Source organism: Phodopus roborovskii, unplaced genomic scaffold, assembly GCF_943737965.1.
Source record: "Phodopus roborovskii unplaced genomic scaffold, PHOROB, whole genome shotgun sequence".
Lineage (NCBI taxonomy): Eukaryota > Metazoa > Chordata > Mammalia > Rodentia > Cricetidae > Phodopus > Phodopus roborovskii.
In genome coordinates this window covers 7081156-7100068 of record NW_026126645.1, presented here as the reverse complement: position 1 = coordinate 7100068, position 18913 = coordinate 7081156, and the positions used below count along the sequence as shown (strand labels likewise).

Below are 18913 nucleotides of genomic sequence, written 5' to 3'. Positions count from 1 at the left end.
ACAAACAAACATCCCACTCTACAGAGTTCAGCCACTGAGAGGCCAGAGTTTATCTGTTAGAGCAAATGGTGTTACTTGAACCAATAAAGCTCCTGGCAGAAGTCAAGAGAGGCCCAGGGTCCTCCTGAGGTGCCCCTCCCCCACACCGTACCCTCGGGTGCTGCACAGGGTGAAGAGCAGTGGAGCTGTCATCTGGGGAGCTTTTTGCCCCCACCACCTTACCGCCAGGAGGGCCCTCCTCAGCGGGTCCTGAGGTCGGAACAGTGTCCTTGCATGAGCCTTGGGCCCTAGGTTCCATCATCTTCCCTGGGTCACCCAAGGGATATAGTGTGGGATCATCAGTCCCTGTCACCACTCAGGATGTCGTCCCCCTTCATCCAGGGGTGTTCTCTGGGGAACTGGGGAGCAGGCCAGCTGCCACCTGGTCCTGGTGCCACAACTGTTCTGCAAGGCTATTGAGAACATGGGCAGTGTCAGCCAGCCCAGCCCGCCCGTCCAGTGTACGCCCATCTGCCAGCCGTCGCCCTGGTACACTCTTGACCCGAAGCAAGGGCAGTTCCCAGGCCTGCCGGAAGGCTGTGAGGTCTCGCTCTGGTACATCTGTGTGCATGTACTGGTCAAACCTGGAGGAGGGTTAAGGCTCCTAGCCAAGAGGCTCAGCTCACCACCCCATCAGACCCAGCCTTGGCCTCCTCTCTAGAGGCCACACCCAGAGGCTGGGGTAGGTCCTGGACACCCTTTACGGAAAACCTTACCAGGAGTGCATGCTAGGGGCCACTTAAAGGATACTTGGAGCCAATGACTATCTTGACCACCCCAGGAGCCTCGCTGGCTATGCGGGTCAACTGTCCAGGAAGGTCTTCAAAGGAGGCTCGGTCAGTGAAAGAGAAGAGGAACAGGAAGGCATCTGCATTCTCTTTGCAAGCCTGAGGACACGTGACATGTGACCACATGGCCCATGGGCCCATGGGCCCAAGAATGATCAATAGCATACCCTCCTTCCACAGACTGAGACACTGAGGCCTAGAGCAGAGAGTGGCTGGGACACAGTCCCCAGTGCCAGTCAGAGCCCTGCAGCCCAGTACACTGCCCTCAGGTAACCAATGTTCATGTCAGGCTCCTATGGACAGGGTGGGTCTCTGACAGCCTCCACTCACAGCCCACCCAGGCCCACCTGGCCAGCTCACCGGTAGCATATGATCAAACTTCTTGAGGGCAGACTCGCCACAGTCCCAGAACTCAAAGCGGAACATGACCACACGGTCGCTGGCCCTTAGCTTGGCTGGCCAAAACACCACAGTGGTCTGAATACCTGGGGAGAATTGGGATCAGCCATTCAGAAGTGGGATGGGAGTGGGGTGGGGCTGGGAAGGGGTATGGGAAGGGGGTATGAAGAAGAGCTACATCCCCACCCTGTGGGCCACCATCCCAACATGGAGGGCATGGGAGAATCCCCAGATCAGGAAGAAAGAGTTGGTCTGTAGGAGTTCTTGGTAGACTAGGCAGAGTTGACCCACGCCAGGAGAAAACGGTCTCACTGCTTATATAGGGAGACCTCAAAAGTCTTGGGACATACAAGGCGGGGGGTGAGGGGGGGATGGGCAGGTCTTGAGCTTCTACCTTTAAACCAACTAGACATGAGGCATGTAGCCACCACTGTCTCTAGTACTAGACCAAACAACATGACTTCCCAAGGTCACAGAAGAAATGGCGTATTGTATATGAACCCCCGCTAATGCAATCTGGGGCCAGGTTCCTGCCTCCATCTCATGGAAGGCCACCAAGGATAGGCTGGGGGACAGATCCACTCACCCGTGGTCTCATGGTGCACTACAGGCACTTCCAGGCCTGCCAGCTTCGCCACCAATGCGGTCTTGCCCACACCACTCTTCCCAGACACAAAGATCTTGTAGCTGGCAGTATCAATGGCCACTGAAGGGGGCAGCACCGGCCGTTCCAGCAACCCTGTGGCAAGGAGGGAGCCAGGGAGAGACACCCAATATCTAAAGCTAACTGGCCAGCTTGGTTCTCAGCCTTCGGCTCAGCTCTACAGAGGCCCAGAATACTCAGAGACGGCTTAGGATCTCATAGTTTATCTGTTCAAATTGTCAACTGCTCTAGATCTTTGCTGGGGGCCTGGATGGCATACTCCTCTGGGCACACTTTGCTGTAAACATAGACCAAACACTGAGTGTTTGCTTGCATGTATGTCTGTGTATCATATGTGTGCCCAGAGCCTGTCAAGGCCAGAGGGAGTGTTGGACTCCCTACAACTGGAGTTAAAGACAGTTGTGAGCCACCATGTATGCGCTGGGAATCAAATCTTTGGAAGAGCAGCCCATGCTCTTAACTGCTGAGCCATCTCCAGACCCTCACACATTTTTTTTTTTTTTTTTTTCTGACACAGGGTTTCTCTATGTAGCCCTGGCTATCCTAGAACTCACTCTGTAGGCCAGGCTAGCCTCAAATCCATATTGATCTGCCTGTCTCTGCCTCCCGAGTGTTGAAATTAAAGGTGAGCACCTCTATCTCATGGCTATACTTTTTATTTATTTGTTTATTTATTTATTTATTTATTTATTTAGGTTTTTCGAGACAGGGTTTCTTTGTGTAGCTTTGTAGACCAGGCTAGCCTTGAACTCACAGAGATCCATCTGCCTCTGCCTTCCAAGTGCTGGGATTGAAGGCATGCGCCACCACCGCCTGGCTATACCTTTCATTTTTAAGTGAGTTATTTACAAATTGTGGTCATTACCATCATCAGTGACAAATGACTCCAGCCCAACCTTCACGGGTGTAAGAGCTAACCAATGTGAGATTTGTATGACGCATTATTATTCTTTATATTATTATGTGCATGTCACATTACACTTGTGAAGGTCAGAGGACCTTGGTGAAGTTGATTTTCTCCTCCCATCTTATCAGGCTTCTGGGGATCCAACTCAAGCTGTAAAGCTTGCGCTGCCTGAGCCATCTCCCTGACCCCCAAACAACAGTTGTTGAAGATTACATATATGTTTATTTCGATGAGTGCTTGCATGTTTGTATGCATACTATGTGCATGCCTGGTGCCTGCAGAGGCCAGAAGGAGGTGTTTGATTTCCCTGAGTCTGGAGTAATAGGTAGTCGTGATCTACTATGTGGATGCTGGGAACTCAACCCAGGCCAGTTGGAAAAGCAGCTAGTGCTCGTAACTGCCATCTCTCCAGCTCTTCCAGGTCCCTTTGAAACTTGATGCTTGAAATTTTGTTTTTCAAGACAGGGTTTCTCTGTATAGCTTTAGAGCTTGTCCTGGAACTCGCTCTGTAGACCAGGCTGGCCTCAAACTCACAGAGACCCACCTGCCTCTGTCTCTTGAATGCTGGGATTAAAGGCATACACCACCAGTGCCAAGTTTTGAAATATTTTCTATTGACACTGTTAACTATTCAATCTGGATCTCTCATACACAAAAGAAGGTGTTTTACAATTTCTTCTTTAACAGGGAAATACAAGCAAAATTATTTATAGCTACTAGGAATAAATCCCATAAAACCAATTCATTGATATCTTTATGAGTTCTTAAAACTTGTGCATCGGGGTTGGAGAGGGGCTCAGTGGTTAAGAGCACCAGCTACTCTTCTAGAGGACAGAGGTTCCATTCCATGGTGGTTCACTTCCATCTGTAACTCCAGTCTCAGGGGATCTGCCCTCCTCTTCTGACCTCTGAGGACAGGCACTGCATGTATGTGGTACACAGATACATGTGCAGCGAAAACACCCATACACACAAAGAATATTTAGTAATAGAAAACTTGCACATAAAAAAGTAAAAAACAATGATATTCCCTCACCTAATGATTTAAAGCCCTGAGTTGTGAGCTGGTCTTTGTTCTGTTCTGCTTTGTGGCACCAGGGACCTTGGCATGCGGGGTGACAGCTCCACCACTGAGCTATATCCCAGCCCTCATGAGACAGAATCTTTCTGTGTTTCCCAGGCAACACCTGAATTTGTGATCCTCCTGCTCCAGCCTCTCCAGTAGCCTTGGTCTGAAGCCTGCTGGTGCTGGACTCCCAAAGTGGATGCCATGCCTCCTAGCCTTAACCAGGGCCTTGCTTGGGCAATCTGCTTAATCCTGGGACACTAATGTCTGACCCTAGACAGCAAGACACTGAAGGGGTTCCTTCCTCATCAGGGCTTGGCCCTAAGCAAGTCTCTAAAAGGTGTTGCTTATAATGATGAATGGGCCCGGCGTGGTGGCACATTCCTAATCCCAACATTCGGTAGGCAGAGGCAGGCAGATCTCTGAGTTTGAGGCCAGCCTGGTGTATAGAAAGTTTCAGGACAGCCAGGGGCTACATAGAGAAACCCTGTCTCAAAAAACAAAAAACAATAGAATGAGAGGGAGAAAGGGCAGGGAAGGGGGAGGGAGGGAGAGGGAGGGAAGAAGGAAGGGGAGGAGGGAGGGAGGAAGGGAGGGAGGGAAGGAAGAAAATTGGATGGTGGTACACACCTTTAATCCCAATACTTAGAATACAGAGGCAAGTGAATCTCTCTGAGTTCAAGGCCAGCCTGGTCTATATAACGAGTTCTGGCTACATAGTGAAATCCTGTCTACAAAAAGGTTGCATAGAAGGCCACTGTGCAAAGTGTCCAGTAGAGGCCATGACCCCAGGTGAAGAGGGCTCAGTCAACAGCATCTCTGGTGACAGTTGCTGTTGGCAGGGATGGGCTGCTTCCATGTTCCTGGCTCTGTTGATGGAATTTGCTCTAAGGTGATTTGGGTGAAGGGGCGCTAGAGACAGCGTCCAAGGGATCTTGATGGTGAGGACTGCTGTGAGGCAGGTCCAGGTCCCACTGTCCTGTTTCAGCCATCACTGTCATTCTAGCGAATGTCAAGAGCGCACATTTGGCATGTGGTGTGGCGAGGTGAGGCACTTACCAAACTCCCGCCGGCGATTCTTGCGCAGGATGCAGGCTAAGTACTCCTTGCCCTCGACTGTCTCATGCCAGTCGGTGACAATCACCGAACCGTGCACGGGAGGTCTGGCCATGGCTGAGCACGCCGGTGAGGTTAGGATGTGGCAGAACACTGGGAGCAAGAGTGGAGAGAGGGGTAACCATTATCCCAAGCCGGCCCCGTGGTTCCTCCTAATCTCTCTCTGGCTACCCCTTGGAGCCTGGCTCCCTACCCGAAGGTGCATTTCCATAGCCCCACTCCTCCACATGGCTCTGGGGAAATATCCCATCCTTGTCCTGGGAAGATATTTCCACAAGCCTCTTCCGCCCTAACACCTTCTGAGGGCCTCACAGCTCCACTTCATCTCTGTCTCCTAGACTCCGATTCCCGGGACCACCAACCTTCACAGTCCGGGTAACCAGGCCGGCTAGAGAAGGGATGATCCCTTTAAAAGCCCGCCCTGTGTTCTTGCCCTGCCCGCAGAGCCTGTTTCCGCCTGGCCTAGACGCGGTCGGCGAAGCGCATGTGCAGGATGTTGCCATGGCGACGCAGGGGGAGGCGCGGCTCCTGAATTCAGGCTGGTCTTTGTGAGTTCTGCAAGGTCTGCAGTTCCTTCCCTCAGCTGGAGCTTCTTTGGCTTTACCAGTCTGACCTCAGATTTTCCTCTCAACGTGATCACTCCTCTCACCCCCGGGATGGAGGCTTCTCCAGTTCCCTCTGTACCTCAGTTTCCTCTTCTACAAATTGCACATTAACATTAAATGCTTCCCCCCCTTCCTCTTTTTTTTTTTTTTTTTTTTTTTTGAGATGGCCTCACTATGTATCCCTGGCTGAACTAAAACATCCTATGTAAACAAGGCGGGTCTCGAACTCACAGAGATCCTTTCTGTCTCTCTAATGCTGGGATTAAAGGTGTGCACCACCATACCTTGTAGTGTTCTTTACAACAGTGTCTGGCCAACACAGCTCAGCGGGTTTAGTTATTATGTGGATGTTACTAATGTCACGGCCTCATCAATCCTGCTCAGCAGGTCCAGCGTCAAACACCTCTGGATTGAGAAGTCAAGGGACTTTCTAAGAGATCCTAATAAAGAGTCATTTGTTTACTGATTGATTTATTCATTCCTTTCATTCAGCAACGACCAGCCCCCAGCTGTGTGTTCAGCATCTAACTTGTGCTGTGCAAGCAAGGGTGAGCCACAGTCCTGCCCTGGGACTGGATGCTCCAGCCTGGGCATGTGAGCAACCCAGAAGTTGGCTGCTCAATAAATGCCTGTGAGCGGGCCAGGACATGGGCCACCTCTGAGAGGCAGCTATTACGTGTAATCTTCACCAGCATCCCGTACAGTGTCTTTGAGTGGGGCCAGCTGCCACTGGCGTTCAGTGGATGAGGGAAGGGGGCTTTGTGGGGGGCACTGGAGTCTCTGAACATTCATCTCCATATAAACAGCATCATGTCTTTTCTATTACAGATGAAGAAACTCAGAGGGATGACAGGACTTGTCTGAGGTTACACCCGCCACATAGCCCATCAGTGGAAAAACAGACTCAGAAGCCTGGGTAAGTTACCTGACTCTAAAAACGCGTGTCCATTCAGCCAGATCGGGTTTGGGGTTTTCATTCACCTAGGAGGGGCTAGTGAAGCTAATAGCAGGAAGAGGGTAGGGTAGGGAGGAGGCGGGTACAAGAGCGGGTGCTTACACTGCGTGGAGGCAGAAGTACGAGAGGACTCTGTGGCTGGAATCCATTGCTCATGCTCCTGTTTGTCTCCCTAGTACTGAGAAATCTGCCAAATCAGGATTGTCCGTAGCTGTGCACAGCTCTCCCCACAGGCCAGGAGCGCTCAGGTCTGAATCTAGAAGTCTTTGGGCTTCTAGACTTCACACCCAGCCTTGCCCAGGCCTGGTTTGTGGAGGCACAATGAGGGGATGAGAAAATGCAGCAACTTGGCAGAGTGAGCTGGTGTTAACCTGGGGGCCTGGTGAGACATCAAGTCCTCGTGGGAACAGCCAGGGAGGTAGATGGATAGAGAAGCTGGTGGCCACAGAGTCAGGCAGGAGTTTAGTTTTCACTGCTTGCCTGAAATCAGGAAAGGACTCTTGATGGCCCAGCTTCACTTGGGAGCCCAGAGAGATTCTGCCTCAGGGCCTAGGGAGAGATGTGAGTCTGTAAATTTAACATGCACTGTGCTGCTCTGATAGTACCACAGTCTGGGGGCTCAAACAACAGAGGCCGCATATCCAGTGTCACTGCAGGGTTGGTTTCTGATGCTTCTGGCTGCTCCACCTTTGGACATGGCCTCTTCTTTGCCCAATCCCCTGCTGCTGTTTCCTTCTTTTCAGATGAGCTCTCAGTATTAGTCCAGTTTGGCCTGGTGAACTACTAATCCTCTTGTCTCAGCTGCTTGTGTGCTGGGATTCCAAGTGTGCTCTACCAGCTGAGTGGTGGTGGCGCACGCCTTTAATCCCAGCACTCAGGAGGCAGAGGCAGGTGGATCTCTTGAGTTCTGGACCAGCCTGGTCTACAGAGTGAGTGAGTTTCAGGCCAGCCAGGGCTACACAGTGAAACCCTGTCTCCAAAAACAAAACAAAATAAAACAAAACAAAACAAAAAAACAACCCAGAAACAAAAACAAAACAAGCAAATAACTAAACAAAAAACAAAAACAAACAAAACAACCAAACCAAAATAAAAACTCGGTGTGCCCCACCACACCAACCTCTGCTGCTCTCTCTCTTGTTTTTGTTTGTTTTATTTTTGATACAGGGCCTCACTGTGCAGCCTTGGCTAGTCTGGAGCTTGCTATGTAGATCAGGCTGGCGTAGGACTCACAGAGATCTGCCTGCTTCTGCAGTCATGAGTGCTGGGACTAAAGCACATTGGCTGTCACACTGTGTAAGCACACTAATCTGGTTGGATTAGGACCCTACCATCATGACCTGTTTTAATTTTAACTCCCATCGTAAAGGATCCAAATACAGTCCTATTAGAGTCAGGCCTCAACATGTGGGCTTTGCAGAGACACAAGTCAGTCCTCAGCAGGGCCTTAATTAAATAAACCCTGCTGCTGAGGACAGGGAGCGACCAACACAGGCAGAGGATGACAGGTTCAGAGCTGTCAAGGTTCAAGTTTCATTGCCTTCGCCCCCAGCTTCAGCAAGTTGCCTCTCTCTCTCTCTCTCTTAAATTCACTTATCATGTATACAGTGTTTGTTAGTATTCAGGCATCTGCACTGGCCTATCCCTGGGGTCCTGACAGGACACGCCCTCACCTCAGCCACCATGTTCCCTTTTAAAAGGGCCTTCCCACCTCTCATCCTCCTTTGTCTCCCTCTGTCGCTCTCTTCTCTGTCCTCTCTCCTCTTCCCTGCTGCTGCTGTCTCTGGACGCCAAGGCCAGTCTTCCCACTGGGATCTGTCACCCCGTTGGCATTTACGGGCATTACTTACAGACACACGCGCACACACGCGCACAGGGAAGGGGAGAGATCAAAATAAAATACTTTCTGTTTGTTTGTTTGCTTGAGACAGGGTCTCTGTGAAGCCCTGGCTGTCCTGAAACTCACTCTGTAGACAAGGCTGGCCTTAGAACTCAGAGATCTGCGTGCCTCTCTGCCTTCCAAGTGCTGGGATTAAAGGAGTATACCACCGCTTCCTAACCTCTTGTCTCTTTTTAATTTAACCCTGAATCAGTCATTTAAGTTCAGTAATTTCCAGGTAAACACTAGTTCATCTCTTTCTTGTTTCTTGCTTTTTGAGACAGGGTCTCCCTATGTAGCCCTGGCTATCATCTTGGAACGTAATCTGTAAACCAGGCTGGTCTGGAATTCAGAGGTCCACCTGCCTCTCTCCCCCAAGTACCCAGCCCCCCCCTTTAAAATCCTCTGTTCCCCCAGCCTTGGGGCTCATGTTCAGTGTTGAAGGCTTACTTGAATGCCAGGGAAGCATGGTGGGCAGGGTCTCCCACTCAGAGGTCGTCTCTCAAAGAGTTTGCTCCAGAGAGAACTCTGCACTGAGCCCTTCAGCGCTGGTCTGGTCTCCCAGAGACTTTCTCCTTCTACTGGGGATTCAGATTGTGATCTTTCCCTGCCACCCCCCAGAGGATAAACTCAGGTCATCACAGTCATCCAACAGTCTGCCAGCAGTAATAGCCATTACTAGCCTAATTCAGAGTACCCAAGTATGGAGACACACCCCCAACGATCAGGCCTCTGACAATTCCTCACAGGAGGGGTGAGGAGGGTGTTAGACCTTCATCTGGGAGTGTAATCACTCCCTCCTGCTCCTCCACCCAGCTGTATGCAATTGTGTCTCAATTGCATGTGGTCTCAGGAAGTAGGGTATATAGGAGGAAAATTAAAGGGTGGATGTCATTCTCACAGTTTGGGGGAGTTCATTACTCATGCTGGGGTGTAGCCACTGTTTTGGGGTCACCTATGCTCCTGCAAAGAACCCCACCATTGTTCACTGGGATAGGATGGAACGGTTCCTTTGATCCATTGCTGACAGCTGAGGTGAAGAAACATTTGTGAGGAAACCAGAAGCTCCACCAGGGGTGTTTCTTTGGGTCACTAGTGTATCCCATTGCCTGGGAGTGAGGGTCAGTAAATGCTCAAGGGATGCTTGTTGAGAGTCAAGGATTCCCCAGGTCAGTGCCAACCTTTCCACCATCAACAGCGCATGCCTTCCTGACAAGTGTTTGCCCTTCTCTCCTGTAGGGGGTGGGCAGCTGAAGTCCCTGGGTGGGGGAGAATATGTTAGGACTTCTAGGTCTTAAGACACCAGTTTGGCTCCAGGTATACTGACTGCATCTGCAACCCTCAGCCCAGCTTCAAAAAGATACCAAGTGTCCTACAGCGGGAGGCTGGGGCGGAGAACACTGGGTGGGCTGTGCTGGGCCTGCAATGGTTAGCTTAGGGGTGGCACTCTGAAGGTGAGTCAGGCTAATCAGGAGGGTCAGCCAGGGTTCTGAAAGAGGAACGATGGGCAAGCCATCTGGTCTCTTTCCCTACTGTTTTGAACATGACACAGGCAGGTTCACACAAAGCCTTTCCTAGGGCTCCTCCAAGTGGTCTTTGGGGGAATCACAACTATTCAAAAGCTTAAGCCTTGCCTGGTTCCAGCTAAATTGCTAGAAGGTGGCTTCCCAACACTGTCTCTTTACTGACAAAGCTTGAGGTTCAAAGAAGTGAGAGACTTGCCCTGACTCATCTCTGGTTCCAAGTTTATCTTGGTTTAAAGCCTGCACTATAACCCCTCTTACTTCTGAGTCCAATCTCATTCCTGATCTCATGTATAAACCAGCGGTCACCTCCCCAGCAGCTCGCAGCTCGTCAGTTTCTCTGCTCAACACTTCCAGCAATGGTGAAATCACTCTCACACTTATTCCCTGGCAATAGGCAATACTGTAGAAGAGCTAATACAGGTAAGGGATTTTGTCCAGTGGGGTGGAGGGAGAGAATTCCCAGTCATGTGGCCAGCCTGCTAGGTTTGGAGGTGGTGTCCTTATTTTGCCAAACCCACAAGGGTGCTCCAGACCCACAGCTCTTAAGGGACCTTTCTTGGGTTTCCAGAAGATAAAGACAGTCTGGGCTGGTGAGTTTGCATTGTCTCTCTTCCTGGTCATTTACACTCAAATGAGGGAGGCTACCCTGGCTGGGGAGTACTGTGCTGGGCCTGCAGGGGGTGACAACTTACCATATGCCAGGTACAAGATCCCTTTACATGGCATCTTCCTGTGGAAGGGTGGAAACAAGCAGCCCCCAGCTGTTAGGAGTAAACAGGGGCGTTTGCTGTGTTGCCTGGAAACCCCTTGGTCAGGCCCCACCTGACCTCTGCTCAGGTAACTCATGATGCAAAGGCTACCCTGGTGCTCTGCTCACTCCTTCCCTCCCCTCCACGGCTCCATCACAAAGTGAGACTGAACATCTGCAATGCTGTGACCTTCAAGCATGGTGGAGAGGGACAACATTCCCTCTCAGCAAACACAACCTTCCAACCACCTCCTCCCACCCCCAACTGCCTTCCATCCCAGGGATTCCCCCCCCCTTTCTTTTGTTATTTCTTTTCTATTATTTTACTAATAAAACAGTCAAGACAATTCAGACCATTTTTGTTTTATTTGTTAAACTGCTAAAAAGTCATCAGGGGAAAACATTAACAAAAATGAAATTGACAGATTTAAATATCCATGGGTTCCATTTTCATTCCTACACTGTGATGTGCCTAACATGACTCTCAGGGTGAGCCCCGGCACCCCTGAGTTGTATGGGAACATCACTCGCAGCACCAGCTTCGCCAGGGCACAGGTGCGCACTGACATGAGCCCTGGTTGGTAGGAGGGGGCAGATCGGGCAGATCGAGCAGCGCGAGCACATTGGAGCCAAAGAGGCTGGCTTTCATTCACAAGGACGGAGGGGTGAGAGGCCACCTACTGATGACAGCAGAGCATGCCTTAAGCAGTACCGGAGGCCAGGCTTCCTTGCCCTGGCCCTTCAATCCTCTCCACCGTCTTATGCACTGGTGGGACTACAGGTAACACAAAGCAGAGTACATCACCATGCTGGGGTCACCACGAGGACAAGGACAGACAGACGGACAGACCAAGCAGGTGATTCACTCTGAAGGGAAAGGGAAAAGCAAAGCAGAACCCAGAAAGACATGGTAAAGGAAAGAAGGACCCCCAGTGGCTTTCTGTCCTTCAGAGTTGAGCCTTCCCGCAATGGCGCTTCCTCCTCTCTGTGTTTTAAGGAGTTCCAAGGCCGTTCTTCCACGGTTCGCGGCTTCGGTTCTTGCTATAGCTCAAACATTAAAATCAATCAGCCCACAGAGGGCAGGGAGGAGAGCAAGCCCCAGCATTAAACAAAACAGACATTTGTTTCTATACCTTATTGGTGCTCCCAAAATGCGGGGGAGGCAGGCTTCCCAAGCAGGGAAGGCGGAAACAGGAATGACAATGAATGCTCTCTGCTGCATGGTGTGTGGGACAATGACCAGGAGGCTGTGCAGGAGCAGAGCAGTGCCCAGAACTCTCACCCGAGGGAGGCCAGCCAAATGACTGAAGTTAATATGACCAAGGGCTCTCAAAGGCACACTTGCAGGAATGGAAAGGGTTAAAGCTTCAAGTAGAAACAAGATGTATTTTAAATACTTAAATACTGATAAATATTTGCTTTAGGTGCTCCTGAGGGTTCAAACAAAATATTTTGTCTCATGTCTCTCAGTGAATTTTAAGACAAAATTGGTATCGTGTCACAAGGAGTTGTGGTTAAATCTGAACTGCCGGTCTTGTGGGAACGCTGACCCTGCAGAGACACTGGAAGTCCTGGCACACAGTCTCACGGGGGCGGGGAGCCACCAAACCCTACACTGCTGGCTGCATGCAAGGCTCCCTCTGTTCCTTCTGGAGGGACTGCAGATACCAGATACTCAGCAGTGTGGGCAGCCCCAGGACCCCCGAGGTCAGAGGAACCCATTGCTTTCTAAGAGGTTAGTATCTCTGTCACCTTCCTACTTGGGAAAAGTAGAAGAATCAACAGTTGACAGCCAGCTTAGGAAGGCCATGGGGGAAGGAAAAGAAAGACTACAAACTCCAGGTGTCTGAGTACTTGATGTGCAAGCAGAACCCAATTCCAGAGGCGCCATCCACACACAAACCTCACAGCCAGGGGTCAGTAATGCCAGGCTGCTCATCCGCTGACCTTGCCTCTTAAGTCAGGGCCCCACAGGATCAAACAGTCTTGGCCAAAGGACTGGCAGAAGCAACAGAGCAGGGAGCGGAAGTGGGGGGGCACACGGGAAGTAGGCACAGGGGTGTTCCTTAGGGAGCAGCTCCAGAGCACCTTCGGTCTCCGGAGCTGGCCCTTCCCTGGGCTTCCACAGGGGGACTTTCCTGCTGAGACCACCAGAGCAAAACTACTGGCTAAGGGAAGACGGAGCATGAAGCAGGAGATACACACTCAGACAGGTAGAGCACTGGCTGTGAGCCAGGACCCAGGGCCAACTGTAGTGAGCTTGTGCCTGGGAGATGCGAACAAGAAAAAGGGAGAGTGGGGAAGACATTTTTGTTTCAATTTCAGTTTTAAAGGCAAAATGAAAACGCTTGACCACTGATGAGAAACCACCAAAATCATAGTTGCATGGCCATTTAAAATAATCTCATTTTGACGTCTTCTATGTCCAGAAAGACTAGCGATTTCTGGTGTCCTCTGAACAAAATAAACACTCTCAAGTATCTCCATGGTTAACGACACGATAATCAAGTCAGTCACTTGTCAACAGCACAGCAAAAGGTGTATCACAAATGAGGAGACCCTTTCTGGAAGGAACTGTTCCCAGATTCCCTTTTAAGACCAACTCCTACATTCTACTAATAAGAATGGGCGTGCCCACTGTAATGTGGAGATAAAAGAAACACGCGGACAAAAAGATAGCTTTTGGGCTGGGCCTGGTAGTCCATGCCTTCCCTCCTAGCACTTGGGAGGCAGAGGCAGGGGGGGGTCTCTGTGAGTGACAGTGAGACTCTGCTGGGGGAGGGGATGGAAGGAGAGGTGACTTTTGAGATTTTTTTAATGATTCTGTCATCTTGATTTGTTTTGTTGAGACAGGGTCTCATCATATAACCCAGGCTAGCCTTAAATCTGAAATCATCCGGCCTCTGACCTGAGTGCTAGGGTTACAAGTGTGCCCCCTCCCCCACTGCAGTGGATACTGGCCCTGGCGATGCAGGGAAGGCTAGGGAGCATCTGGTTTCCATAGGCAGAGAAGCAGGGGCAACGTAAGTTCAGATGCTTTTTAAAAAGGTCAAATGCCCCAAACAAAATAAAAAGTAAAATAAAACCCGCAACTAAAGCAAACCACCAAAGGGCAGGGGAGTAGCCTACAGATGGAAAAGAGGTCTCTGAGGACCAATTCTAAAAGGAAAACAATATGCTTTTTGGCAATTTGCAATCAAACACGATTGTCAGAAAAATCCCATAATCAGACACTGCATGTTTGCTGAGACATGTAGGGGAAACTCAAAAGACTAAAGACAGGAAAGAGGCAGATGGATGGCTCTATAAACATTGTTTCACTGTGATTCCAGTGTGAGGGGAACAATATTTCTTGTTGGTGACTTCTCTGGATCACAGAAGGGACCAGGCACAGAGTGCTTCTGCAGAGCCGTCACAGGTCCTCTGTGGTTCAAACTGTTTTCTGTAAGTGACTCTGGCCCTGCAGCATGGGTGTCTGAAGCCTCTTTCCTGGTGTCGTGTCTGAGAAGGCCACAGAAAGATCCAGGGAGCTCTTCAGCTTGTTTCTTGTGGGAAATTACTGCTGTTAGTCTGTTCCTAATTTCCTTGTCTGGTTACCAGCAGAGTAGAAAACGCCAGCACAGCCTCTACTAAGACAGCAACAGCTGATCTGAACCAGGATGGAGATCTCACCTTTATTTGTAAACAGAGTTGGCTATATAATATATCTGTATATATTTATATATAATCTTTTCCTTAATGGAGATTTGATCCCAGCCTGGAATGAATTAGGCATGGAATTGGAGTTTTGGTTTGTGGGAGTTGTGTTGTTTTCCCAAGTCTCGGTCCAAACGCTTGTATACTGGAAAATTCCAAATGAAAAGCCACAGAAAGGGAAAGGACTTTGAACACATTATCTCTTTGCTCGTACAAAGTACAAGGCGTTTGTTTTTGGATAGTACTTCACATTCTGCTTCTTGTCCATGAGCCCTCCAAATATAATAAGCTCTCCTCGGCCCTGTACCACTGTATGCAGGCTGGTCTCAGGAGGCCCCACCACAGAACTGCTGGTAAAAACTTTCCATTTGACCCGGCCTTTCTCCTTGGTGTCTTTAATGTCCAGCACATACATCTGCATGGGCTTGCAGTTCATACTCTGGTAGAGGGGTTTGCCAACATTGAGGGACTGTGGAGGGTGGTGGCCCAGGCGTCGAGCAATTGGAGGTAAGGAATGACCATCTCCTTGGGCTGGTCCTGGGCGGGGGATGGGTACTGTTTCTCCACTGCCCAGGTTCTGACTCCCTGGGGAGCTTGGAGAAGACCCAAGAGGAGGACTTAGCGTGGCCGAGGCTGAGGGGCCTTTGGATGACATCGCTTTGATGGCTTCCAAACTCCGACGCAGGGCACTGGGGGATACAGCCCCAGCAAGGGCACTGGCCACATGTGGTGGCGTATGAACACCATTGGTCTGTTCTGGAGGGTGTCTCACACCCCCCGCCACTGTCCTGTTGTCTGTACCATCCACATGACTGCTATTGGAAGCAGACTTCAGGTCCCAATTCAGGTCAATGGAGCTTAGCCTAAGGTCCTTCTGATCTGGGAGAGACCCTCGGCGGGGTGCTAGGGAAAGTCCCATTTTTAGGTCATACCCTTCAGAGGCAGATGGGGTGCTTGGAGATACCACCTGCACAGGGCTGTCTAAGGAAGCACCCCCAACAGCTGCTGTTCCTGGAGACAAGGTTCCACCATTGAGGATGGGAGAGCCATCTCCTCTGGCTGGGGAGAGGCTCCCTTCCCGGGAACCTGAGGGAGTCTGCCTTTGAGCCCTGGGCCTCAGTGTTCCCCAGCGGCCATTAACACAAGGAGCTTCATCCATACTCCTCACTGGAGACTGGGAGCGGTATTCTCGGGTCTCAGGAACCAGGGCTGGAGGAGTGGCACTGATAGGTGATGGGCGAGAGTTCAAGCTGGGGCTGAGTGGTGCTCTCCCACTAGGAGCCTGGCTGAAGACCACCACACACTGTCCCACCTGGAAGACAAAGGACTTGTGCTCATAGCCTTGCCTATAGTTCCGATCATCCTTGCAACTATCAAACTTGCTAGCACAGCCACTGGGAACGGCCAGGGGGTCAGTAGGCCTGAGCTGTGGAGATGGAAGGAACAGCGGTACCGGCAAGAATGATTGCTGCTACTATGTGAGGTGCTGTCATCAGTTACAGCTGTGGAACAGGGTATCTGTTTGAGGGACTTGGGGAACTTTCTGTAGACAAATAGATCCTTAAGGCTAGAAGTAAAACATGTGTACCTATATCCTCCTACCAAGCAGCTCATGGACATGGGAAATACCAAGAGCACATGGCACCAAACTGTTTTCTACTTCTGTAAGCTTAACAAATTAATTCCTTTTTCCAGTGTAGGGAATTTTCTGTCGACTGTTTATTCCCTGCTTACCCGGCAGGCTGGATGGCACCATAGTTCTGGGGCACCGTGGTCTTCGTTTTCTACCTTGAGTGGCTGCCAGGCCCAGGGACCTGGGTGCATATGCAGCAGCCAGGCATCTTTGAACAGCTGCAAGAGAAGGACCAATGACAGATTCAGGGTTGGCATGTGTTCCAACACACACTCGCCTGCTGCCTCACTTACAACTGCTCTACATTTACTTATTTACTGTGTGGCAGAATTTAAAGCTGCGCTGCCTGGTTTAAAGTGTGTGGGCTTTGCAGGGTAGACATCCTGAGTCCCCAGCTATTCATATTCAGCTTTCTCTGCATCTGTGACTCCTACCTCAATCTCATACATGGACACTGACTATCCTGGCATATGGAACTGTTCTTGTGACCCACACACCAACTGTAACTGGTGTGTGTGTGTGTGTGTGTGTGTGTGTGTGTGAGAGAGAGAGAGAGAGAGAGAGAGAGAGAGAGAGAGAGAGAGAGAGAGAGAGAGAGAGAATATATCCGTTAACTTTCTCGGTATGCATTCTTAAGTAAATTCCACATGCACTTCTGTTATCCGTTTTTTTTTTTTTTTTTTTTTTTTTACCCCCCTTTACTGGCAAACTTTATAGCTTAAAGAGGAGCAGAGCTAGAAAGAATGGAGGGATCAATGTTTAGTAAGAGACCAATGTTTCTGATTAAAAGCCCCTCTCACTCCACTTTGCCCTTCTGGAAAAAGAACAGAGAAAAGGGCAGAAAATGCAAACACTACCTACTCAAAGCATGAGGGTATCCTCTGAGTCTGCATGTCCAAAGAGGACTCTGTCTTACTAAACAAGCGGGATAAGCATGGTCCAGGACTTAGCAGTAGAGGCAGTGTCACTGCAATACTCACAGCATTGGGACCACCACAACCGCCAAGGATTAGGATTGTTGCATCATCTATAACAATCTGGGAAGATGAAGAAATTTAAATAAACCTACAAAGACACAGGCATCTGACTCATGATTCAGTGACATACACAAGTGGCATGCTCAGCTCCCAAGTGCGTGCTCCAACGCCCACTCTACCCAATCCATGTCAATCCTAGCCCTTTGAATAGATGACCCTTGAACAGTATATTCTAACTTGAAAACATATGAACACAAAAGTGTTAACCACAGAAAGTGAACAATTTGCTTAAGAAATAAACCCCCCACTAAGGCCACTATAAGCAATACAGCAATAGAAGCTGAGAAAAAGCAGCACGCATGCACACACACACACACACACACACACACAAAACAAAAAAAACAAAAACAAAACCCCGAAAGAAATTCTCTTTGGCTTATTGCACAGGGCACCTCACCTCACTCCCATAAAGACACTACAGTGCTTGCTCAATAGTTAAACTCTTTAGCACCTGAGACTGGCCACCTCGGGGATGAGGACTGGGGCCAGAGATGTTCGGCTTCGACCACGCCCACTGCTCCAGGTCAAGGACCCAGACTTCATTGCTCCTGTGAGATAAGAACACAGTCATAAGCAAGTTGGGTGCTCCAGGGGGCACAGTGGTGGCTGGGAGTCTCTGGTGCCTGTGCCCAGCAGGGAACTTACACCACTTTCATATACAAAGCCTTTCTGGGCTGGAGGCTTCAGAGATGCTTTCCTCAGAGTCTGGGGGCTTCAGAAGAAAAGAGACCATGGCTGAACCCTACTTTTGCAGCTTAAACAAGAAACCTTTGGTTTTCTTTCCTATGAAACAGAAACACTGCTGATTTTACATATGACCAAAACCAAGCACAAGCCAGGCATGGTGGCACACACCTTTAATCATAGCAGGAGATTGTGGAGGCCAGAGGCCAGAGTTTGAGGCCAGCCTGGTCTACAAAGTGAGACCCAGGACAGCCAGTAAGTACTACACAGAGAAATCCTGTCTTGGCAGGGGACGATTATTCACATTATAAAGGTGTCAGTGCATACTCAGCACTAAACCACCCAGAGATCTCTCAACCTTTCATAAGGTCTCAGCTGAGTTGAGTGTGCAGCCACACGCTGGACCCAAAGTACAAGCAGGAGGTAGCTAGCTGGTCAAGTGGCCACCTTCCAAAAAACAAAAGCTACAAGAGAGACCCTCCCCCAAAAAAAGGCATCTATCATTGTGCAGAAGCTAAAAAAAAAAAAAAAAAAAAAAAAAAACTCCATTGATCTTGGTAACAGTATTTCACAGTGGTTCATAAAAGCCTTGGGGTTTTTTGTTTTGTTTTGAGACAGGGTTTCTCTGTATAATAGTCCTGGCTGTCCTGGAACTCACAGAGATCCACCTGCCTCTGCCCCCCAAGTGTTAGGATTAAAGGCGTCTGCCACCAGCACTGGCTCAAAAGCTTTGGTTTTCAGTAATCAACTGTTATATCCAACTCAAGAAGTCAGCAGTGCTGGGTGAAGTGGTGCACACCTTTGACACCAGGCAAAGGCAGGCAGATCACAGTGAGTTCAAGATTAGCTTGGCCTCTATAAATTCCAGGCCAGCCAGAGAGACCCTGTCTCAAGACACCAGCTCCCCTTGCCAAAGGAAAGGAGCAGTATGACCTTGGCATGGACATCTCCCCACTGCAATCCTAGCACTCATCAGGCGAAGGATTGCATGAATTCAAGGTCATACAGAGCTATAAGCTATAAGCAAGACTTTGGGGAGGAAGGGAAGGAGGGAGGGAGGGAGGGAGGGAGGGAAGATGGATGGACGGACGGATGTACAAGGACTGACTCCTGGCTGTCAGTAGAGCTCATGGTTAGCTGTTCTTAAGGTCTTCTACTTACACATAATGAT

General features: G+C 49.8%; 2 protein-coding genes across 2 annotated transcripts in view; both read right to left on the bottom strand.

Moving 5' to 3' along the window:
- Nucleotides 1-264: 264 nt before the first annotated feature.
- Nucleotides 265-5508, bottom strand: Cplane2 (ciliogenesis and planar polarity effector complex subunit 2). The gene is made up of 6 exons (XM_051173696.1): nucleotides 5342-5508; nucleotides 4923-5072; nucleotides 1813-1965; nucleotides 1188-1312; nucleotides 790-926; nucleotides 265-623 (listed from the first exon to the last, which is right to left on the bottom strand). Exons 2-6 carry the CDS (start codon nucleotides 5032-5034, stop codon nucleotides 374-376), a joined length of 777 nt encoding a protein of 258 aa, XP_051029653.1. The 5' UTR covers nucleotides 5035-5072; nucleotides 5342-5508; the 3' UTR covers nucleotides 265-373.
- A 5535-nt stretch (nucleotides 5509-11043) lies between these two features.
- The window catches only part of Fbxo42 (F-box protein 42), a 60481-nt gene continuing 52611 nt past the window's right edge, over nucleotides 11044-18913 (bottom strand). Inside the window, exons 7-10 of the mRNA XM_051173758.1 lie at nucleotides 17510-17606; nucleotides 17002-17058; nucleotides 16123-16239; nucleotides 11044-15700 (exon numbers count right to left, since the gene is read on the bottom strand). Coding sequence (XP_051029715.1) covers nucleotides 14585-15700; nucleotides 16123-16239; nucleotides 17002-17058; nucleotides 17510-17606 — 1387 coding nt within the window. The 3' untranslated portion in view covers nucleotides 11044-14584. The remainder of the gene's footprint in view (nucleotides 15701-16122; nucleotides 16240-17001; nucleotides 17059-17509; nucleotides 17607-18913) is intronic.

Bases quoted from the DNA above. Each gene is read 5' to 3' on its own strand.
- Cplane2 (XM_051173696.1), bottom strand. From the start codon at position 5,034: ATGGCCAGACCTCCCGTGCACGGTTCGGTGATTGTCACCGACTGGCAT. The intron at 927-1,187 runs GTGAGCTGGCCA...ACGTGTCCTCAG, and splicing joins AGTTTGATCATATGCTACCG to GCTTGCAAAGAGAATGCAGA. The intron at 624-789 runs GTATCCTTTAAG...ACCCTCCTCCAG, and splicing joins AAGATAGTCATTGGCTCCAA to GTTTGACCAGTACATGCACA.